The 23,905-nt window shown below is 48.3% G+C and overlaps 1 protein-coding gene across 1 annotated transcript in view; it reads right to left on the minus strand.

The window, feature by feature from the left end:
- SGIP1 (SH3GL interacting endocytic adaptor 1) overlaps nucleotides 1-23,905 on the minus strand; it is a 52,409-nt gene that overhangs the window by 14,403 nt on the left and 14,101 nt on the right. The window contains exons 2-18 of the mRNA XM_065842438.2: nucleotides 22,948-23,011; nucleotides 20,453-20,477; nucleotides 18,993-19,070; nucleotides 17,681-17,737; nucleotides 17,296-17,350; nucleotides 16,386-16,561; nucleotides 14,969-14,980; nucleotides 14,262-14,273; nucleotides 13,520-13,544; nucleotides 12,947-12,998; nucleotides 12,104-12,189; nucleotides 10,932-11,024; nucleotides 10,132-10,206; nucleotides 7,827-8,279; nucleotides 4,624-4,745; nucleotides 3,571-3,697; nucleotides 130-189 (exon numbers count right to left, since the gene is read on the minus strand). Of these exons, the coding sequence (XP_065698510.2) occupies nucleotides 130-189; nucleotides 3,571-3,697; nucleotides 4,624-4,745; nucleotides 7,827-8,279; nucleotides 10,132-10,206; nucleotides 10,932-11,024; nucleotides 12,104-12,189; nucleotides 12,947-12,998; nucleotides 13,520-13,544; nucleotides 14,262-14,273; nucleotides 14,969-14,980; nucleotides 16,386-16,561; nucleotides 17,296-17,350; nucleotides 17,681-17,737; nucleotides 18,993-19,070; nucleotides 20,453-20,477; nucleotides 22,948-23,011 (1,572 nt within the window). The remainder of the gene's footprint in view (nucleotides 1-129; nucleotides 190-3,570; nucleotides 3,698-4,623; nucleotides 4,746-7,826; nucleotides 8,280-10,131; nucleotides 10,207-10,931; nucleotides 11,025-12,103; nucleotides 12,190-12,946; nucleotides 12,999-13,519; nucleotides 13,545-14,261; nucleotides 14,274-14,968; nucleotides 14,981-16,385; nucleotides 16,562-17,295; nucleotides 17,351-17,680; nucleotides 17,738-18,992; nucleotides 19,071-20,452; nucleotides 20,478-22,947; nucleotides 23,012-23,905) is intronic.

The raw sequence follows: 23,905 nt of genomic DNA on the forward strand, positions 1-23,905 counted from the left end.
CGATGTCATCTAAGTAGCCATAGCATTTGGCTTGGAAAGCCAGACTGGAGCCTTGGGAGGAAACCCCGGGAGTCAGAGAGCAAGAGCGAGGGGAGTGAGCGGTTACCGGGTATGCTATGCACTACTTACCTTCGAAAGTCAAATAAAACTTTCCTCTGTCAAACCAAACGAGGGAAGGCTGTTCATTCTCTGTATGGCCGGGAGTTGAAGCGGGATGGGAAAGGTTAAGGAGAGGGAGAGAGAAGGACACAGTGTGAGTCACAGAGCAGGTCATCGATCTCGCTACGGGGAGGGGTCAAGGTGCTGCAAGCCGCTCACGTGCAAGGAAAGGGGGGCTATTAAACTCTGGTTTTGGCTTAGGAAACAGAAAGCAGAAAGCAAAGCTATGGAAGCCTAGATGGAAGAGTGTTCTTGCCCACTTGGTAAGGATTTCTGGGGGTTCTCTCTCTTTTTTTTTTTTGTCTAGAGCAGAAAGGCTCCTAGGCTCACGCACTCCGTCCAAATGTTCTAACCGCGCTGATTTTGGCAAACACACCATATCTTCATCACCTCCAGCGATGTCTCTGCCAAGCTACCCCAGCAGCAGCGAGCGTGTCCCCGGCGGGATGCTGCAGCGCATGCCACGCCGGCAAGAAAGCAAGTGACAGTGACACGTAGGTACTTTCATTGTGCTTCAGAACATAAAACTTGCAGATAGACAGACACACGCACACAGAGCAGGAGGTGCCTAACTGGAATTTTCCCTTTCCCATCATAACCACCAGCTCCTTTGCACTCACACCACCTCGAAAGCCTCATTAGACACCAGGTACTGTTGAAATAAGTAGGGGTATAGGTTAAAAAAAATGGGTTTTTGGGCTGCTAAATTAATACTTTTGAATTCAGGAGGTTACAGCCTGTCACCTTGCAGTCCTTTTGTTACTAAGAAACTGTCACGCAAGGTGCTGCAAGCAGTAGATGCTGGGGCTTGGGTGCTCGGGACGCCCACAGTTGCCCTCTCTGGAGCCAGATGGCTTGAAAATGCTCTGCTAGAACAGCACCTGCAGGCGTTTCACAGCGCCGTGCAAGCACGGGCAGCTTGGCAATAAAAGCATCATCTGATAACATACACAGAAGAAATGCAAAGAAAAAAGAAAGAATAAAAAAGTAAATCCCAAATGAAATCAAGCAGCGCGCTATATCAACAAAAAAAAAAACCACAGAGAAGGATTTTAACAAGAAAATAACAGAAGGGTCACTGACACAGAAATAACAGCTTCTTTCTTTGCAATAAAATATTCAGACTGCATACACAGCCACAACGAAAGCAAACCAGAACAGCAAGGGGGACAAATAAATGAAATAACTCTTCCACACGCTCTTAGACAAACTCCATCAGACTTTGCCGCGGGAAACAAGAGATGGGAAAGGTGGTGGAGACTGATGTGGCCACAAGCTGAGGGCTGTGCATGGCCCCAGCCAGCTCAGGGTGTCCCAACCCCATTGCTGGTCCCACGGGACCCCTGGTGGTCCCCAACACACTGCTGTGCCTGTCCCTACCCAAACCTTTCACCTTGTCTTTTCCTCTTACTGTGTGACAAACCCAGAAATTAGAGGTGTTCCCTGTGCTTTGCAGCCAGTGGATGCTGCAGAAATGCTCGCCCTGCTGTCCACCCTCACCCCAGCCACCTCAGTGAGGACCACAGGGAGATGCTTGTGTTTTCTTGAAGCCCGTGTGTCCCTGCTTGTCCCCTACCTGCTCTGTGCTGCCATACCTTTTCCCAGGCCAAATTCTAGAAACACAGCACTCACCGCTTGGTTTTCACATGGAGCTGGAAGCGCAAAGCCTGGAATCTGGGAGTGCCACCCCATTCAGTGTCCGCTTGCCACAGGGTCACCCGAGAGCCTCAATTTTGTCTCTCTTCCAAGGAAAGACCCCATGGAGGGGGTGGTGGGTGCAGCTTCCCATCCCCCCTCCCAGCTGCATCATTCCCCAGCCTCAGGGCAGGCAGTGCACTAAGTCATTAAAAAGCATCAAATGTCAATTTTTGTTCATAAAAATGTACGCGTTTATGGGGAAAACAAAACAAAATAAAACCAGCTGAAACTAAGGGAATCATCACCTGCTCAATCTACAGGAGATCCTGGAGTCCTGTGGCAGGGAATAGACCATCAGCCCCAACTGCAGCCCCCATTTCACAGCCACTTCCCTCCAAAGCCCCCACGATGATCCCTGTCCTCAGCCTGGCTGCTCCTCTCCACCAAAATCATGTTTACCACCATGGTCACGGGCACCAGCGAAGGCGACTGCCCAGGGCTGGCTGCCGAAGCTGCAGGACAGCGGGCACAGACAGGACCGACACACGGGATGCTCGGGGCTTCCTGGCCCCTCATTCAGGACGTGTTTTGTTTTTTTCCAGCACGTGCTGTGACAGTGACCGACAGCCAGCAAACAGGTATAAGCATCTATGACACCTCAAGAGTGAAGCAAACAACAGGATGGACACGCAGGTCAGAAACTCCAGCAAACCTATGGGGAGGGCTTGGGTGGGCACGTGCGGCCACCGGCACCTTGGAGATGCCACTTGCCTCGTGGCTCAGGCCACGCCATCGCCTCCAGCCATCAGAGGTGGCCTCATGAGGTGACAGACAGTGGGGACTGCTGCAGCCAGGACCACGGCTGAGCACACCAATACCTAGGGTTCATTTTTCAGAGGTTTTGGGATCAGCTCCTGCCGCAGAACCAGCTGTAACCTGCAAAGCTCCTGCCCCGCTACACACACCAGGTGTGCTTGTCACAAAAAACATGGAAAGAAAAGACAAAAGGATGGAAGGATGCTCCTGGTGGAAGATGGAGCTGCAGGAAGCGAGGGGACCAGCAGCTGGGAGGATGGCGGGGGTGGCAGGGGAAGGTGCACCAAGGGGACAGGGGAAGGGGGCACAGGAGGATCTGGCACATGGAGCCTGGGAGCTGCCAGCCAGACTTTATTTGCATTTCTTGTCTCAGGCCCTGGGGGACACTTGGGGAGCTCTGCAAAACCCATGTTTTTCAGGACATTCCTCTAAAAGAAAACAGCAGTATTTTGTTCTGGTCTAGGACATGTCAAGCTAAAGAGGTTGGAAGAGCCTTTTTCAAGACCTCATTTCCCACTACCACTTTAAGAGGAAATGTGATTTTAAGACGTTCGTAGAGATTTAATATTAGTTGTCCCCTGAATCCCAAGGTCTGGCTCCCAGCCCCCCTCCCCTCCAGGGTACAAGCATCCCCTGCAGAAAAAAGCTTATTTTAACCCAATTTAGATACCATAAGCACATTTTATATTATAATTCACTTGTTGATAACCTCTGCCTTCACGAAACACTCATTTTTTCACAACGTTTGGAGCTGCCACAAAAAGAAATCCTTCCTAGCAGCATCATGTTCATGACCCATCACACCCCCCTCAAATCACTTTTGGCATTTAAAAACCTGATGAAAATTAATGAACGTGAACCCGAAGAATGATCTAGCGAATGAAAAGGTCTCAGAAATCTTTGAAGGACGTTCAGAGGTAGGAAAGGTGAAAGAAGAGCAGTGCTGTAGGTTTTTACCAACGGTGGGAGTGGTGGCTGCGCTCAGGGAGTTGGTGGAGGAGATGGAAGAAGTACTTTCAGCCCGGGCTAAAGGTGCTATCGGAGGAGGGCTGGATGAGTGAATAGGTGGGCTAAAAGGCCTGGACTGTAGAAAAACATAAAATAACAAAGGGTTAAAGAAAACATACACAGAGACATTTGCATGAAACAAACAGAAGCTTTTGCCTGAAGCCGTAACCCTCTGGACCTCCAGGTCCCCAGGCAGCCTCGCTGGGCTAGAGACAAACTGTGACTTAAGTTCTTTTAGCCCAAGTAGTATTATAGTATAGACCTAGAAAAACGGAAAATAATTCTCACTATCTTGTGGGTCTGAGTGTTTGAAACCCCCATCGTCATCAAGAACAGGAGCTCCAGGGGCCATGGGATGGATTTAACGTACCCGGTACTGAGAAGGGAGCGGTGCTGCCATGTGCCAGCTGACTCAAGGGCAGCTCACTGGGTCCTTATGGATCTTTTGGGGACAATTTTATACCACAGATTCATAGATTACTAGGTTGGAAAGGACCACAAGGATCACCTGGTCCAACTTTTCTTTGCAAAAAACATCATGACATCAACCCCAAAATTCTGTATAACCTACCTGAAGCAGCCTAGGGTGATAGGGCAGAGCCCAGCAGGTGTGGTACAGTGATGGGGACCCCCATCAAGGATTGTGGGGCACCCCCACAGCCAGATGCCCTTCCTGGGATGACCAAACCCATGTACTTCCCCCCAAGACATGGCTGGAGGTTCCCCATGGGTACGGTCCCTTTTTGCACCCATTTTCTGCAATCACTGTAACTGCAAACCACCATGTGCCCATGACTGGTATCAACGGGCTGCCCCAGCCATTTTCCCACGTGTAATTTGTATCAAAAAACCAAATTATAGAAAATTCTAAATAGCCCAGGCAGCACTACTTGTTACTTGCTCTTAATAACTTGGTCTGCTTCATTAACCTGTCTCACCAGACTACAAATGCAGACCCACCCCCCCAGTGCATCCCCAAACACGCTGGCAGGGTGAACGTACCACATCGGTGACGCTGGGCTTGCCGGGGGGCAGCTTTGGCCGGGAGGGGGGCCGGGGCGGTGGTGGCGGGGGGGTGCTGCAGGCAGCCAGCGGCGTGCCGGGACGAGCCGGGGACGAGGAACCTGCAATAAACAGGAGCTATGAGTGCACCACAGGGTGGTCCCTAGGGCTGCCCACCCCCCCAGACATCCCTGCCCCATCTCAAAGCAAAGGCAGCTCCCCGGGGGTGCCCACACACACCCTGCACAATCTCACCTTAACCATCACTCCACAACAGCAGCTTTGTATGCAAAAAAGAGCTTTTTGGGATTGCTGATGCATCTGTCACAGGGGAGATGCTGCCTATCCATGCTGGGTACTCAGTTCCCTTGGCCAGGAACACTGGGCAAAACTGTTATCAGGCCAGGCATGAGGAAGAAATTGTTGCCTCTGAGGGTGGTGAGAGCCTGGCCCAGGTTCCCAGAGAGGTGATGGATGAACCATCCCTGGAGACATCCCAGGCCAGGCTGGACGGGGCTCTGAGCAACCTGAGCTGGTGAAGATGTCCCTGCTCATGGCAGGGGTGGCACTGGGGGAGCTGGAAAGGTCCCTTCAACAACAAACCATTCTATGGTTCTATGAGTCTCATGGTTTTACCAGAAAACCAACACCACGAACAAGAGAAAAATTATGAGCTGAGAATGGGGCAGCGCCAGGGGGGAGTGGGGTTGGTCCCCACCCTGTTAATGAGGGATGCTGGTGAGAGGGACAAAGCTTTGTCTGAGTGAAGAAGAGAACGGGTGGAAGAAAAAGTTCAGCAGATCTGCTGGAAGCACAAAGCGTTTCCCAGCCATTTGGAGGAGTTTCAGGTAGCAGGAGGGTGCTGTTGTCAGGATTCATGTGTTCCCCAGCAGCTGCTGCCTTGCTGCCAAGAAGGACATTTTGCAATCAAAGAAAAATTGTAGCAGAATCTTAGGAGGACACCAGGCAAGCTGTTTTGCTCCGTGTACAGAAATTCCTTTTGGGGTAAGTTCAGAAATAACTGTATACTGAGTAGCTGGGAGATTACACCAAGACAAGATGGGCAACAGGAACACATGGGAGACACAGACCCTGTTTTAGCAGGACAGCTGAGCCGGCATTTGCTACCAACTCCTGTGGAGCACAGGACCATGTTATGATCTGCAGGGCAGCGTGTTTTGCTCAGACTGACAATAAGATTATGGTTTTAGCTTCATTTTTCCCCACTTATAAGAGAATCAGTTTGCTAAGTTTTTTGGGGTGATAGCTCAGCCTAAGGAAATATCAAAGCTACATCTACAGAAGTGAGACTGAGAGGGAAACCACAGGAGGCTAAGACAAGAGATGGGCTTGTTTAGAGACTAAATCCTGGCTATTCTCTTGTGCAACTCTGAAACTGAAGCCATTTTTATTTAGCAGCCAAAGTTTGAATTTTTCCTTCCTGATCCTAATAGAAGCCTGACAAAATAGTAATTATTCAGGGAAAGTAACCTAGCAGCACTGAACAAATATCATGAGATGAAGACATCAAGGGTGCATCTTGCCCCGGCTCAGGAGCAACCCCCAGCAAGACAAAGCCCCGCAGACACCAGGGTCCATCCAGGGAGGTTTATTCCTCAGGTGTTTAAGGTCCCTAGGAGACTGATGTACCTCCAGATGTTTTCTACAAAAAGAAACCATGGCAGCATATTGTAAATCAGCATGAAATCAGGATCCTGCTGGGACAGCAGTCCCCAGCCCTGCCTTGGGGACACCCACAATGGCTCCCATGGGATGTGATAGCAGGAGGGTGTGCTGGGGTGGCCAAAATCTGGACGCCCCTGGGGCTGAATGCAGCCTTGGAAAGGTAGAGATAGCAGGAGTGGGAAGGGTGCTGGATCAGCACTGCGCACCCAGACCTGCTGCCATGGGATGCAGCTTTCTGAAGATGTACGTGATTTTTGTGTGCGTATTTTAACACGCTCTGCTTTCACAGTTCGCTGTCCCATGCTGGGCTGGGTAAAGCTGAGGTATCAGCAGCTGCAGCGCTCGCTGAGTTGAGAGATGAAGTGATTTCCAGGGAAGAGACATGGATCTTCCCAAAAAGGTGTTGCTGGTGTGCTGAGTGGGGTTTCTCCATCCATCCCCATCCTGCAGGTCCTGCTCAGTTGGCATCAGGGTGAGGATCCATGCTTTAAATAAAGCAGCTTGCTGGTTTTCCCCTGCACAGACTCCAAGTCCCCCACCGGCACAGAAAAGCCACCACCACTGAAGCAAAGCCACACTCACAGCAATAGCCACACTCAGGGGGACACACCCAGCACCCCCCACTGTATCAGATCCCCAGAGCAGATGGCACATGAGGCTGGAGACAGTGGTCAGGAACAGGGCTGGGGATCCATCATCTCCCACCACCACCTGCACAGCTTTACAGGGGCGATGCTCTTAACAATAATTTCTTGTGGATGCAGGACAGCAGCACAGGGGCTGGTGAGGATGAGGATTTATACATGGTGGCTGTGCCGGTGCAGTAAGAGCCCTAGGATCAGCCTCAAATAACATGACTGGGTTGCACCTTCTCAAGCTGACAGGCTCGTTTGCCCTCATGGACACACAGACATTTATAATTAAGCAGGTGAAGCCAGGCAGCCAGCACATGCCAGACACACTGATCAGTTTCTGCCCTTGTGACAGCTTCACCCTGGAAGCCAAATCTCCAGCCCCAGTTGGGAATCCAGCTCTCAGACCCAAGAGGCAGCAAGCACTGTCCATGCTTGTGCTGCCTCTGACCTGCAAGTGATTTTGTGACAGTATGCAGTGACCTGTTTGGCTGCAACAGATTTAAACCTCCCTTGGCATGAGGCTCATTTCGATTATTTGTCTGAAAAGTTCCTACCTATGTTCACTCTGAAGCCTATTGGGGACAAAATTGCAGCAAAGGCAATCCTATGCCAAATCTTGCAGTGGGGAGATATGTGCATGGCAGAGGTGGGAAGAATCACTCGTGGGAGATTGGGGGAAGGCTGCCAGACCCATCCGACCACCAGACACGCAGCGCGGGGAGCAGGGGAGAGGACACAGGAGGCTGAGGGCAGACGCTGGACGTGGAAGCACGAGACAGCTGGCCAGGAGCACGGGTGCCAGGCACAGGCACAACCAGGCGGGAGGGGACGGCGGATGCGGTCATGGCCACACCGAAGCACACCCACCGCCACGGGACATACCGCTGGTGCTTCCCGTGCCGCTGCTGGCGCCCGGTCCAGGGGATGAGACCACCGTGCGGTAGGTGGGCGGTGGAGGGGGCGGCGGGGTCGCTCTTTGTCCCAGCCCAAAATCTTTGGGGGAGGCGGCTGGCTCCGAGTTATCATCCTTAAGGTAGGGATGCTCAGAAAACTTCTTGTGAACCTCTTCCAGGTGGAGCGGCGAGGGGAGCGGGCGAGAGAGCTCGGCCCGGGGAGCAGCGGCCGGGCTGCCCACTGCCGGGGACCCCGCTTTTTCTCGGGGTGTCAACTCCGGAGTCACGTTTTCCGGGGATTGATCAGAAAAATTGACCCACTTGACTTCTGCGTTAACAGCAGCAGGCTTGGGGGACACCACAGGGCCAAAAATGCTGTCCAAGTCATTGATGGACGGAAGTTTTTTGTCACTTTTGAGCTCTGCTGCTGTCTGGTCCCCTCCTGCAGTCAAAGTAGTTTATTTTACACTTGGCATTAACCGAGAGCACTGCACTCGCCCTATTCTCTACGGGGTTCTACATCAGCTACATACTAGCAGAGATGCTTCAAAAGCAGATTTTTCTTATAAGCTGCCGGGGAATATAATTCATGTGCAAGAAAGTTGTGATATGTGATGTATAATGAACCACGCTGGATTGAAATACAGACGCTGTACAGGAGCGAGCATGCACTGCAAGCCAAGCCCTCCTCTATCACTTCATACACAACCGTCCCATATCCTCCCAAAATTTACAGCTGGCTCCCAGCCTTTGTTATCTGTCATCTAAATAAGATCATTATGTCATTATCATCACTCTGAATTAGCAGCAGATATTCAACTTATGCACTCAGCTCTCTTGCACACTCCACTAGATATATATTTATAAACGCACACATATAAATATATATATATATATATATTTCAACATGATGGCTTGACACTCTCAAGACGTGGTGCTGGGCATGCAGCAGGGGAAAGCAGCCACGGTGGATGTATTTTGGGTGCAAGCAGAGGCACATAAGGGTATTTTATGGCTTTACTTGCTAACTGAGCTACCACACAGCAACATTCACATTTGACTTCACAGCCACCATGGCGACAGGATTCACCAGCAAAATGTTACAGATCTAGAGGAGGGAGATCCTCCATCCTTCCCTTTCCTGCTCCGTTTTCTTGCATTTCTCTTTCCTCTAACACCAACCCAGCTGCCCAGGGCTTTAGTTTGCACAGACTTGGAGGGATGCGCTGAGGCCACATGCACACGGCTAAAAATAACATACCCTCAGCATCCCACCCCTGCTCCTGCATTTGGAGGAGCCACCTGCCCTTCTGCATTTAGGGAATAAAATATAGCCCTGCTAAAATAGAAATAAATAGCCCTCTGCCACTGGCTTTACGTGATGCAGAGGCTGCAGCGCACAGCAAGGCAGAGCTCAGCCAAGACACCATCGCGCATCTGCTTGCGTTGATGGATCGGAGGTGGATGCTCTGGCAGTCCGGCTGCTCACGGAAACAGAAAAACCAAGATATGGGAGCATGAATGAAATATTGATGAATAGAGCAGCAAGCTGAGAGCAGGGGATTTCTCTGCGGCGGCGTTGATAACTCCCCGAGGTGCAGCAAGACTGTCTGTCCCCACAATGTCCAAGCACCAGGGACTGCCCTTCCCCAAACTCGCTCCTCCCGCAGACAGCGCCTGCCAGCAACATGAATTATCGCTTATAAGCACTTTACATCCTCTGGCTGCATTCAACAGCATCTTTCAACCCCTCCCTCAGGCTGCCCTTTCCTCCAGGTACTGTTTTGTTCTCCCTCCCTTGCCCCTCCACACCCCCATATGTGGGACCAGGCGGTTTTTCCCACCTTCCCCAACAGCAGGAGGGGCTTGAGAGGACAGGACCATCCCCTCCTGACACAGGTAGGTGCCACATCACCCGTTATTTCATCTCATTTTCAGGTTTGATTTCAATCTATGATTTCATAAGCACAGGCTGTGCAGTCCCACCCCAGACAGTAACAGCGCTCTGGTTATTCCCAACTCACAGCAAGATTTAAACCCAGCATCACGTTTCATTTCTAAAAGTGACCGATACCAAAGGCAGAGAGAGGACAGAGCATTAATTTCACCAGGAGGGAACATTAATTTCACCAGGGCAACATTGACTCTGGAGTCAAAGGCATCCAAAGCATCACCCCGACTGCAGCATCCACTGAAGCACCACAAGTGGAAGAGGATGCAGGAGGGCTAAACCTGGGTCCAAAATGCAGCCCTGAGGACATGGCCCCCAGGACAGGCCCCGGCTCCGGATTTACCTGTTCCCACCGTCAGCGGGGAGCCGGTGCGTGGCGGCGTGGCCGGGATGTTCTTGGGTGGGAGCGGCGGAGGAGCTGCGAAACACAGCGGGGAGGGGGAAAAAAAAGAAAAATCAGTGGCGCTGGATTTGGGAACGTGCACATGGATTTGCTGGGAATGGGGGAACCGGCAACAGCACCAGCCCTGGGATGATTGCTGGGTAAGCAGGAGCATCCCTGCAGCCCAGGAGGTTTTTTTTTTGGTTTTGTTTTTTTTACATCACAATTTTTTAATTATTTTTTATATCTTTATTTGAAATATTTGTATTACGTTTTCTTTTTTCTTTTTTATTATTTTCTTTTTATTAATTTTATGTATTTTACAATTTAATTTTTATTTTATTTTGTATTATTTTATTTTTTATTATTGTATTTTTTAATTTATTATTATTTTATTTCAAAATAATCTCAGATTACACCCCTGTTTTATAAAACTGAATTACCATTGCAATTAAACCCTGCAGCCTCTGAGACACATATCTGCCTCCTCATTTCTCCCGTGCCCATCCCACACAGATTCAGGATGCTTATTCAGGAGGGGGAATCACTGTGGCTGATTAACCCAGGGACGTCATTGCAAAGCTGATGTCAAAAGCACCCGAGTGCAAACCTCCCGGAGGTGCAACCCAGGAGGCACCGTGGCTGCTCCGCATTGCAGAATTGCACAGTACCAGAGTCAGGATGAGGAAAAAGTTAAGTACCTGGTTTGAATCCTGCATATATTAATTTATTTATGATTGATAATCCACACGATCACTTACTTCCAGTCGGAAAAGGTCTTGGTAGCTTTGGGGACTCTACGCTTGCATTGATGGGCTGGACTGAGCCCCATATCTCAGGCTGATCTAGGGTAGCTGAAAAAAAGTAAAAAATAAATAAATACACATGCAAGGGCATTGATAGAACTGTTTTCTTACAGACACCAAAACATGCAGATAAGATGCATTCATCTGAGAAGAAACTAAGTAGTGGCAGGAACCTCTCATTAATTAAAGACGGGGGCTTCTGTAATGTTAGATAATTACAAGCTTGCCTGATTTTTAAACAGGTCATGTAATTAGTTTGACATTCATGCTGCTTGACAAACAAAACAATGCCATTTATGTATTTGGAGGCTTATTACATTAGTTGGAACACTGAATTAATTGCAAAAATTGTCTGGAATTTTAGGATACTCAGAAAAAATTGGGCATTAAAATGAAAGGATCCAGTTACATTCACACAGATTGTAGGGGAAAAAATCCTCTGCTATATCTCATTTAAACTTTTTGCATTATTTTTCTTAGCTTATGTGTCGACAGCTGCATGCAAACATAGTTTTGATTAAAAGAACTAACCAGAGTAATTAATTACAGGGCATAACTAGGCTACAAGTGGCAGTTCTGTGACAGCCGAGCAGCCCCAGGAACAAACCGCTCAGGCGGGTGAAAGAGGTTTTTATCTGGGGAGAACAAGCCTTGCAAGATCCCTGTGCTTCAGGAAAGCTGTTAAAAATATATGTAAATGTGCTTGTGGGGGAGCAAAGTGTCCCTATATTCCTGCTCAGGGAAACAGCCTTGCTGGGGGAACAAAAAGGTATTATTGAGGTGACAACCTCATGGGCATGGGGAGCCATAGAGAGTTGCCAGACAGCTCCATTCATATCTTCCCTCAGTTAAATCCATGTGATACTGAAATGCCACATAATTAACTAATGGACTTAAAACACTTCTCCTATTTCCATATAGCCCATATAACCCCCAACCCCACACTACCTGTAACGCAACTTTACATTCTGCTTTGTGTTTTGTTCCCCCTTCCTTTAAGAGGAGGGCTGGGATTTGCTAACCAAGCTCTGCTTGTACCAGAGTCAAGTACCCCCAGTCACCCCCTGGGGAAAATGGCCCAGCCGGGGCTCACTGCCAGGAGATGCCACCCCTGTCCCCAAACCCACCGTCCAGCTTCTGCTCCTCGAACGCCGACTCCAGGGGGGGCCCAAAGAGTGGGGCCAGCGCTGCTGGGTCCTCCCCGGGTTTCTTGCTGTAGGATGAGACAATGAAAAGCATGAGGTTCAAACTTGTGCTCAAGCCTGGTGTTTGAGCTCAAATATAGAATCATAGAACCATTTTGGTTGGAAAAAGACCTTTAAGATAGAGCCCAAACTTTAACCCACCCCAGCACTGACCCATGTCCCTGAGAACTTCATCTCCATCTGTCCAACCCCTCCGGGGATGGTGACTCCACCACTGCCCTGGGCAGCCTGTTCCAATGCCCAACAGCCCTTTGGGGAAGAAATTGTTCCCAACATCCAACCTCAACCTCCCCTGGAGCAACTTGAGGCCGTTTCCTCTGGTCCTGGTGCTTGTTCCTTGGGAGCAGAGCTCGACCTCCCCTGGCCCCAACCTCCTTTCAGGCAGTTCAGAGAGCCCAAAGTTCCCCGTGGCTCTTGCACCCTGTGGCTCGAAGCATTTACTCAGCTTATTTAAACACCAAACACAAACATTTGGCTGTCTCATGAGCCTAAAAAATTATAAAACTGATGTTTCTGTAGTGGTGTCTTTGTGGCAGCTCAGCCAAGGGATGGGGAGGTGATATTTGTGTGGCAATAAATATCTGGTCCATTTGACCTATCGAGATATACAGGGTCAAAATCTGGAGGTGAAAATAAAATAGATGCTTCCCCTTGAGCGACGGTGCAAACGTGCCACATCCCACTGAAATGTGTAAAGCCCCTGCGTTTATGATGAGCCTGAATGGGGCTGTTTTGGATAATTATACCAGTGGACTGTGTACCTACCTGGTGAGGTCTGGTGTCGGTGTGGAACGCCGCGGCCGCGCAATCTCCTCACCTGTGGACAGCACAGGGTTAGAATCATTTCAGTTGGAAGAGACCCTCAGGATCATCGAGTCCAACCATAACCTAACCCAACTCTGGCAATAACCCATGTCCCCTAGAACCTCATCTAAACACCTTTTAAACACCTCCAGGTTAGACCTGCTCCCTGTCCCGAGCCCCCCAGCATCACCCCAACCCCGTGTTTGCAGGAGGCACTTACCACCATGTCATGCCCAATGCATGTCCCACACTAGCCATGACCCATCTCACGTCTGCTATGGGGATACTGCCTAAAAAGTCTGGTTTATTAATTCAGATTTTATTTCTGTAGAGAGCTGGGGAGCTGCACTGTTCCCATAGGGTACCCCAAGGATGTCCCATATGTCTTCTTTAAGGAAGACATCTGGGTGCCATCATTTCTGCCAAGGCCACTTTAAAGCAAACCTGACCTCCTCTCTTTTTCTTTTTTCCTGCCCAAAATACCACTGCCCCCTGCCATAAGTACTGTTCTTGAAGGCTACAGAACATACTTACTGGATAAATTCCTTTTAATCGTTCCCTGGAATTAGAAACAAACGAGGTAAGTGGGATGGTCAGGGACTCAGCAGTTGTCACCCAAGGAGGGACACAGCGGGAGTGAAGCAGCCCAGCAGATGTGGCAGGAATTGAGCATTTAAGGTGATATTTAACATACATGGCTGAAATATGCCCCACTGCACGTGTGCATTGGGAAATCCCCTTTGCTCCCAGCACACAGGGAGTTGAACATCCCCCCACCTCAAGGGGTTTCTGAACCACATGAAGCCATCACCTGGCAATGCCTTATCAGAGTCACTGGAACCCTCACCCCTTAACAAGGGACATAAATCCAAATTCCTCACATCTGATGGCTGAAAATCAATCTAAGCCAAATAATGTATTTTTAGCAATTTAAATCCTCGCTCTTGCCACACAATGCACATGCGCCCGTGCACAGCAAAAGTTAAGCCCCCCAAGACCACAGCAGAGATGGATGGGGGTGTGATGGGTGCCCCTGGACCCCAAACAGGTTCTCAGGGGGTTGCAGGGATGCAGGTCAAGCCATGGAGGATGCTTCATCATTGAGGACCCCTTTGCATCAAGGTCCCACCATCACTCAGGGTCCCACAGCTGATGGCATTGACACCCCAATCTTCTTCCCCTGTGGTCCCCATATAAACACAACACCACCTCGTACCCCCTCAGCACCCCCATTCCCAGAGCAGCGGGGGCAGCGGCAGCGAGGGGTGGTTCTTACCGGGCTCCGCCGCTGTGGTCAGCGAGAAGGAAGAGAGAAGAGACACCTGGTCAGAGAGCGACAGGTCAGCGCCCCAAGTCCCCCAGCGCACCCCCCATTGCAGTGTCACCAGCCATGCTGGAGCAGCACCAGGGGGCTCCCTCCTCCATGAGTCCCCAGCACCCATTGCTTTGGTCCCACAGGCTGGTGGGTCACCCCGGTCATGGGGACAGCAGAGTTCAGAGAGACCCCTGAGGGAACCCAAACCCCGTGGAATGAGTGAATTTCCCCATTTTTGGGTTCAAAACAGCCACAAGCCCAGTCCTCTCAGGGAAGCCATCACCTTTGCATACAGTAGCACCTGAGCTCATCAACCACTGATGCATTTTTCTGCTCTCACATCTTGAAGTGCAATAACATACATAACATGTGCCCAGATAAAACCATGTCCTTATACATCTTGTCCAAAACCACCAACTCTTTCACCTAAACTACACCCACAGATCACGTACATTCAAAGTAAAGGCAGCCTATCTCTATTTTTATATGTTTTAAGTTAAATCAAGGGAGAAGGAAGAAACATCATGCCTTCCGAAATGGTAGGCTTTGTTATTTGCATTTTACATTTTAGCTCCAGAGACATGCAAAGTAGGGACCATGCAAACAAGAGAATACAGGACTGTGTTAAAAAAAAAAAAAAATCATAAGAAATAAACTGTATTTCTTACCGGACTTTTCCTCTAAAAGAATGCAGAAAAATAATAAAAATAAAAAAAAAGAAAAACGAACATAAGATATTTTCTATAAAGGAATAACAGAGAAATAAGAGATTTGTATCATGACCAGAAGTATCAGGTGTATAACTGTTAAACACGCAAAGCAGAATTGTGCATGTGTCCGGCCAAGGTTGCCGTTCATTCAGAGAGAAGATTAGAGAGAGAGTGAATATGGAAATACAAATCCTGCATCTGAGCCACCTTACGAAAAGGATTCATGTGCTTCATCACCAGCAAAACAGGCAAAGCCATTTCTCAGCCTCTTGCATTTCTTAGAAGGTTTCATATGAGAGGAAAGTCAAAAGCAAGGTTTCTACTCCAAAGTGCTGACACCAATTCACAGCAGCATCTCCAGTTCCCTTCTTGTCTTCAGGTTGAGGCACCATAATTTACCTCGCAAAGGTCCCAACCCGACGCCTGGAGGGCAGGATCCATGTGGACATGGTGCTCACCAGGGGCCAATTCCTTCCCAACCAACAGCAAAACTCCCCCCAACCTCAGCAGGAAAAACACCACGCAAAAGAGGAGACACAGAATCACATCTAGCAAAAAATGCACATTTTGTGGGGTTTTGTTTCCCTGGAAAAGGCAGAAGAACTGCTGATCACATCAGCCTAATCCCCCTACGTTGGTGTGAAATTATTCAAGTGTTTCATCAATAAGAATAAAAATAATCAAGAAACCTGGGAGTGCTAGCAGCTGAGTGCAACCATTCATTCACACTTCTGATACAGCTGATTATAAAGCATAGAAAGCTTCACGTAAAAAGACACTATAGCCCACGCTAAAGCCCACTGAAAAACAAAAATCAAATATTTTCACAGTGGAACAGATTGGGCTGAGACAACAGAAATCTTGACAAGCCTCAGGAAAACCAGAGGTTGATGGTATTTGTGCCAGGAGGGACTGTGTAGACACAACCTTTCCTTCCAGAAACACCAGAACCCACGCCGGGGTAAGAAACATTCCTCTGACATCCCATAGCAGTCATGGGGAAAACCCCTCAGATGCTTCCCCTATCCTGGACATCAGGGCAAAACCCATCCCATTTACATCCTGAATGCGAATGATGACCACATTGAAAAATAAGGAAAATGAGACAATAGCATATTCTGATCTCAGTAGCCCTGTTTTATGAGCAGAAAATGGAATTTAAGACATTTTGAGCTGGAAACATCACCACAACACAACTGAGATCTTCCTGCAGTCACATTATTGCCTCTATATAGGTGAGACCCTATAAATCAGGACAGAAATGCAAATTTCACCATTGGCACCTATGGCAGAGCCACTGCTTGCTTGGGTTGAGCCCTATGGGGCATCAATGCTTTTGCAACCAGAGGAAGAGGTGGAAACACCAAGGACTCACCACAGGGGACGGAGAAAGTGCAATGTTGCCTATCGATGCCTTCAGCTCATCCACCGTTGCCGCACTCTTCAGGATGTCCTTAGCCTGCAAAGGCTTGATCTTGATGTTGAACTTCTTGTGCGCCTCCTCTTCCTCTTCGGATTCGCTCGAGGAGTAGAAGTGTTTTCCTTTGGTAGGTAGCGCACAGTTAAAGAAGGTTTCCTTCTGCTGTAAGGGCAGAGCCTTGCCATCCAAAGGCTCAAACCTTCCTGAAAAATGGGAATTCCCACAGACAGGACTCCACAGAATTGAGTCTTGCACCTGGCCCTGAAGGTCCCAATGTGGGAAAGACTGTGGAGCTGTTGGAGAGGAGCCACAGAAATGATGTGAGGCTGGAACAGCTCTTCCATGGGACAGGCTGAGAGAGCTGGGGTGTTCAGCTGGAAGACAGAAGCTCCGAGGAGACCTTATTGTGGCCTTTTTGTCCTTAAAAGGGGCTGATAAGAAAGATGGGGACAGACTTCCGAGCAGGGCCTGTTGTGACAGGACAAGGGGTGATGGTTTTAAACTATAGGAGGGAGATTCAGACTAGATATATGGAAGAATTTTTTGGTTTTGGTTTTTTTACGGTGTAATGGGACATAGGGGTCTCCATGGGGCACCCCACTGTGGTGGTCCCCATGCTGCTCACACCTCCTCCTTGTTCCATAGTGTTGCATCAAAAGCAATTAAAATCACCTTCTGCTCTACTGCCTCAGGTAATTCCCTCTGCAAGTCAATTTTAGCTGTGGAGTGAAAACTCAACAGGAAAATAAAAGGGAGAAAGTAAATAATAATAATAAATTAATAAAAAGAGTCAGTGACATGCTTGTAAACCCCAGGTCATCTTATGGTTTGTAAGCTGAGATGCAAAGTCAACAATAAAGGATATAGCCTGGTTCCTCAGGTCGGATGCTGTATCCCTCCTCATCAAGCTCAGGTGAATTCTGAAGAGAGCGCAAAAAAAACCCCAAAAGAATTAGGAATACTAGTCCTGTTCCTGGAAAGCTCGACTTTTGCAGGGAAGCATTTGCAACACTGGATTGTAACCCAGTGTCCCGCAGGCCTGAGCAGCAATCTCCAGAGCCACCCTGTTTCTGGGCAGTTTTATACAATCTAATTGATGTGCAGATAAATTACATCTCTGGACACAGCTAACACCTGGACATCACCCAACCAAAATGGCCACAGGCACCCAGAAAGCCAAAAGGCATGTGAGCACAGCCCAGGTCCCCTGTCAGGTGCGGGGTGGGGGGATGCTCCGTGGGGACACTTACGTATCTGTCCCAGTCGATCTCCGCATAAAATCCATTTGGGGCACCATTTGTTTTCTTCTGCAACACATTGGAAAATGAAAACTTTTAAATTTAGGCAAGAAGAACACAGTGTATCTTATACGTGTGCATCGATGGGGCTGGGATGCTGCTGGGTACCACTGCAGCTGCTCTGCACATCAGCCATACACAGCAACATTTCCCATATCTGAAAGGTCTTCCACACCAGGGAGCTAAAAGACTTTTTTTGAACATTCATTAGCTGAACATACAACATTTCTTAAGGAAGAGGAATGAAACGGTCATTTCTCCACATGCCGGCAGCCCATGGGGAGACCCTGTTGGCAGCTGGCGCTCCCAGTGCCCATTGAGCACAGATAACACTGCTAATTATCACAGGATAACACTTTCCCCAGAACACACTGAAAGAAGGATTTGGTTTCTGTAATTCAGCAGTCAAACAAGCTGGTGTCATTGCTTCTTTGCGCGTTGAAGTCAGGTTGCAGCAGCGAGAGGTGTCCGGGATGCAGCGTTAGTGCACATCATGACAGACAGACAACACACATAGGTTATTGCTGCTTCAAGTCAAAGGGAGACAGGTTTGGGAGGCAGTTTTGGGCACCCATTGCCTGTGGGACCCTTCACCTTCACTGGTTTGGCTCTGAGCATTGAGGAAATGCCCAGAGCTCCCATCGGCCACCACAAACAGCGAGCAGCTCTGCAAGGCCAGCTCAGGGACTAAAGTTAGGCTGGGTTCTCAGTTTTGGGCACCTAAATTAGATAATCCAGTTCCCCTTCAGCTGCTGGGGTAGCACCCACCATCCCAGCACCCCTGCCAAGGGCCTGATGCACCATCCAGGGGTGGCAGCAGCATCAGGGCTGGGTCAGGCCACGAGCATCCTCATCCTCCTTGTTTCACACAACAGTCCTCAACAATGCTCAAGAACAGAGCAGCAACCCACAGTACAAAAAAACCCAAAAAAACCAAAAACAAACCCCAAAACCCACAACACATGAACAAAACCAACCAAACAAATACAAACAAACAAAACCCCACGACAACAACAACAACAAACCAAAAACCCCACAACACACACCACCACAGACCCTGGATGCTGTTATGTGGGATTTCTGCTTGGCTCCCATTTTCCCCCCAATCCATTTGTATTTAACCCCATTTCTATTCAACTCATATACCCTCCACCTGACTGAACCTAGAGCAGTGTTCTCCTATATTCTGGATTTCAAATAAAAAAATTACTCACTGTTTTTAACAACCCTTTTGTAGCTGTAACCCGAGCTCTGTTTTCCTTACCGAATTTTTATTTCCTCCTTCATGCACACTCTCGGGTTTGCTATTGCAAGGTGGCTCATTGGGATGAGGGCTGGGCGGCTGGAATGGATGGGGGTTTGGCAGAAAAAGGGTTAAAGTATTGGGTGGATTTAAATTTTTGTGATTTTTTTTTTTCTTTTAAACACACAGAAAGAAGTTACAAGGAATTAGCAAACACACTGCATGGTTTTGTAAGATAAGGAGGGCTCAGCTGTGGCACCATGACAAGCACCCATGGTTTTTACTGGGGGCAGGTTTGGTTCTATTCAGCAGTCAGAGGATTTGCCGTCTCACCTCCTGCTGCAAATGTCACAGTGAGAACGTGTTGCAGGAGGGAGAGTTATTCAAAAGATCTCCATCCTCCAATTCCCCTCCAATATATTCAGTGGCTTCATTTTATACCCCAAAAAAATTGTATTTCTGCATCCTTTGGCTTGTTGGAGCACTGGACACCCTGCCCTTAAACAGCAAACCACCTGGAAAACCAAGAATAAGAGCCTGGTTGAGAGGGCACGGAGCTCACCCAAGGTCCCTGCACCCATGCCCAGCAAAGAAAGACTGCCCAGACCATTTTATTTATTTATTACCGCTGAATAGAGCCTTGGCTAAAGCACTACCTGAGCTGCAGACTCTTTTATTTAGTCCTTATTTCTTAACAAGTGGCTTACAAACACAGGGCGAGCCCAAAGCCAAGAATCTTGGGTCAGATGCATTAAAAAAATAATGATGATAATGATTATTATTATTAATAATAATAATTATTATCTCTAAAGGAGCAATTTGGCATTGCAATTTTTTCATGGCTTTGTAAAAGACACCCCAGCACTGCTCTTCCTGCTGAGCCTCCCCAAGGTCTCTCATTTTGATTTTAATATGGAGCTTTTAACTTCTGAATTTGCTCAAGAAATAACAACCAGCACGGTCCCAGTCTGAACCCAACATACTTTTGCAAAATTCAAATCAAGTGGTTAAAGGAGACATGGTCTGTCTACTACTCAGATCTAGCAGGGGCTTTGCTACCTAATGCTGTAAATAAAAGCAGTAATAATTCAAAAACAAGTATCTCCTTATTTGCAGTTTAATATAGAAAACTAAAAATAGATATCGGAAACAGCTGTTCTGGCAATTTTCCCTTAACTCATCACACAGCAAATCTGACCCAAAGCCAATTAGCAGGAGTGGAAACGAGGATGTGGAGCTGGGGATTTTAGCGAGACACCTGGTCCCTCTGCCCATCAGGTGCTTCTGTATTGTTATTTTCTTTGTTAATTTTGTAGAAAACCTGGAATACGCTGTTATTTTTGACAGATAGCTCCTTACTGAGCTTTGTTTTCTATATCAAACAGAAAGGCAGAGATGGTTCACAAAAAGCTGATGGTGCTGATGGAGGAACTGGCATTTAAAGGACGGGGGAGCGGAACAGGGGTCCATACAATACTTACGATGCCATCCCTGTCCGGCGACCCTCTGCAAATAAACAGAAAGAAGGGCACCCATGTTAGCTACAAACTGATTAACTTGTGGAGCTATTATTTTAAAAAATCCACAGCAGCAATGGGTTTAACTATGAAATTGTCAGCAAATCTGAATTATCTACCATACGCTCCTCATGAAACCCACACAACAGTCTCAGTACCATTGTTCTTGTGTTATCAGGTGACAAATTTTGTATTTATTAGTAAATAAAGTGCTCAGGCCAATGATCGCACCCTCCCGGCCGAGGAGCTGGGCTGGCTCTTCCTCACACCCATCCCATGGCCACAGCCCTACCTGGGGTGAGCATTCTCTTGCAGAGGCCAATAAAAATTACATATAGAGTAATTTAGAGATATTTTTTTTTCTTCTGCCAGAAGCACAGTCACTTCTCTTTTAAATGGATTTGAAAACTGGTGAAACTCCTTAGGGATCCTAATCCCCAACTGCTTATGGGATTTGGACCTTGGTCACAGCACAGGGCCTGGCAAACTCAGCAGCTGCTTTTAAATGCTGTCTGAGGATGCTGAGTTATTTAGTGGAAAGACAAATGTGCTTATGAAAACCAGATGGGCTTCTCCACCTCCCACACATTCCTGAGTTTTATGTATTGCCAGAGATTTGCCGCTGATTAATGTCTGACTTGGGGCATCACCAAAACCCCGTGCTGCCCATCAGTTCTGGTTTAACAGAGAATAACACCTTTCATTGAACTTCTCCAATTCATCCATGTCCACCCCCTATTTCTCTTATTTAATCTCTTCGCACAAAGATCTCTGAAATTCTTTGGAAGCAGCAGAGATCCCCTCTGTTTCTGTATTTCATGGAATCACAGAACAGTTTGTGTTGAAAGGACCTTCCCAGCTCCCCAAGTGCCACCCCTGCCATGAGCAGGGACATCTTCACCAGCTCAGGTTGCTCAGAGCCCCGTCCAGCCTGGCCTGGGATGTCTCCAGGGATGGTTCATCCAGCATCTCTCTGGCCAACCTGGGACAGGCTCTCACCACCCTCAGGGACAACAATTCCTTCCTCACGTACAGCCCGATTTCCCTCACACTACATGAGCCTCAGCGCAGGAGATGTCACCTCTGAGCCCACCACCCCCCACCACTCCTCTCGGCCCCCAGAGATTTGGAGAGTGCTCAAAGCCATTCAGGGCCATGACCGCAATGTGACCCCACAACGTGCTAATTACTGGTACTTGCTAATTGCAGCGTCTCCCCCACAGCGGCCTTTCTGTGAGCTCGTTACCATCTCAAACGCCCCAGATTCGTTATCTCCGTGTGCCACCAGCTTCTCCAGCCTCTAGGAAGAGCACACTGGAAATCACTGGTTAAAGACAGGATCCAGACCTGGCCCCATCATTTTTCCATGAGCAGAAGAGGAAGATGCAAGCAGCCTGCGTTCTGCCCGTTTTTCTGATAATTTATAAATGATGCTGTACACATCTAGAGATACTGGCTGTCCCACAGCCTGCCTGGTGGATGGACAGCCACCATTCTCAGTGATAAACTCCCTCTGCCCGCGGGACAACAGCCCTCTTTCAGGATGCGCTCCATGTCCCCCCATAATTTTTGCATGCCCTTAGTGGGCAAAGACCCGCAGGTGCCAGTGCAGCCAGACTCGCTGCAGTCCAGGGGCACAACCAGACCTGCAGCAGCTGCCCCTTTGCATGGGAAACCTTCCCAACCTCTGCTGAGATATAAAATAGCTCAGAAAAAAACCCCACATTTTAAAAAAGAAAAAGGAAAAACCCAGATGTTTTCTGCTGTTCCTGACACAAAGCACCTCCTGAAAGGCCTAAGTGATGCTGCAGACACAGGAGTAGGGCTCTGTCCCCAATGCACAGGCTCCTTTACCACCCAGCTGGGCAACATCTCCCCCAAAACCACATCAAGGGCAGCCAAGAGCCCTCCCCAGGAGGACTGCACCAGCAGTTCTGCACCCGTACACAGCATCCCCCACCAGATATGGGGGGAAACCCTTGCCAGATGTGGGGGAAACCCCTGCCAGATGTGAAGCAAAAGCACTATCCTGCCCCTGCCCCAGCCACCCAGCCCTTCGCTCCACCAGCAGTCTTGCTGCCTGCACGGGCATCCGTTTAAATTGAATTTGCATCTAAAAAGATCTCAGCAGATGGGCAAATCAGTAGTTTGGGCAGAGATTAATCTGCTGAAACTCTCAGAGGAGTAATTTTCTCCTGATCACCGCTAACTGTCACCGTAAATTGCAAGCGCGTGGAGAACTGGCGTTATTATCTCTACAGCGCCACTGAGAAAATATCTTATTTGTTGGTCACTGGATATACGAGGGGAAATGGCTTGAATGTACTTTTTACTATGGGATTTGATCCAAGGATGACAAATGCCTGTGATGCGTCGACTTCCTTCCTGTCCTGGCACCCTGGCATCACTTCTCCCCAGCAGCATTATATATTAATGTGCTTTATTTCTCATTGACTTACGTGGAATCAGTATCCTTTTCTTTCTTGCGTATACCAAAGGCCTTCCTTGTACGTTTTTTCAATCCTGGGGAGAGAAGGAATATAAATAAGAATCCAATATTAATCGTGTTTCAAATAAATCCTCCAAAAGTTCCCTTATTCTCTTGTCAGCTGTAATTCATAAATTACGTTAAAAAAGAAAGACTCAAACCCAATAAACCACCAGCAGGACTGTGCAGGTAGTGTGTACATTTGCTTACGCCTTTTATTTATTCACTTGACACTTATTAACTTGATCTCAGCATGTGTGGCTACATGTTTCACAGTTAATATTTCCAGGCTTACTGTCTTAATTGTACACCCCTTTGCTGTGCTGCGTGGGGTTACTAATGCACGGTGGGGAAATCCCTCTTTGGTGTAAAAAACAACCACCACCACCAAGCAAAATAAACCCCACACACCAAGAAAACAAACAAACAAACAATATTTAAACTGTGATTTTAGTTATCTTCCGCACTGATCCTTTATCTACACGGTACTTAAAATGAAGCCTCATACCAACGAGGCTGGAGCCAGTCAGGAAGCCCCAGAGCCCATTAGGGCAGTGGCTGCAGCCCCACCACTTTTAAAAACAGATGTAGCAAAGTGGATTTCTGTAAGCTTCTCCCCCTTTTCCAGCCTAAGATCTATCCAGGAGAGGGATTTTTAATACAGGTTTGCAGCAAGTGCACCAAGGCTGGGATTTGGAGCATTTTAAGCTAGCAGATGATTTTCTGCCGGTGGTGGCCATCCAGGCAACGCCAAGATCCAGCTGTGTCCGGAAGCTGCCTGACACGCTTGTCATGCAGTTGTTGCCAGCATCATAATAGCAATTAATTTAGAGATCCTGGTGGACAAAGCAGCCAATATAAACCATGGCCCTTGAGTCTAGAACAACTATTTCTGGTCTCCTCCTTTTGCAGCTCCAGGGTATGTAGCC

The sequence above is a fragment of the Patagioenas fasciata genome, chromosome 6 (genome assembly GCF_037038585.1).
Source record: "Patagioenas fasciata isolate bPatFas1 chromosome 6, bPatFas1.hap1, whole genome shotgun sequence".
NCBI classification, from domain to species: Eukaryota; Metazoa; Chordata; class Aves; order Columbiformes; family Columbidae; genus Patagioenas; species Patagioenas fasciata.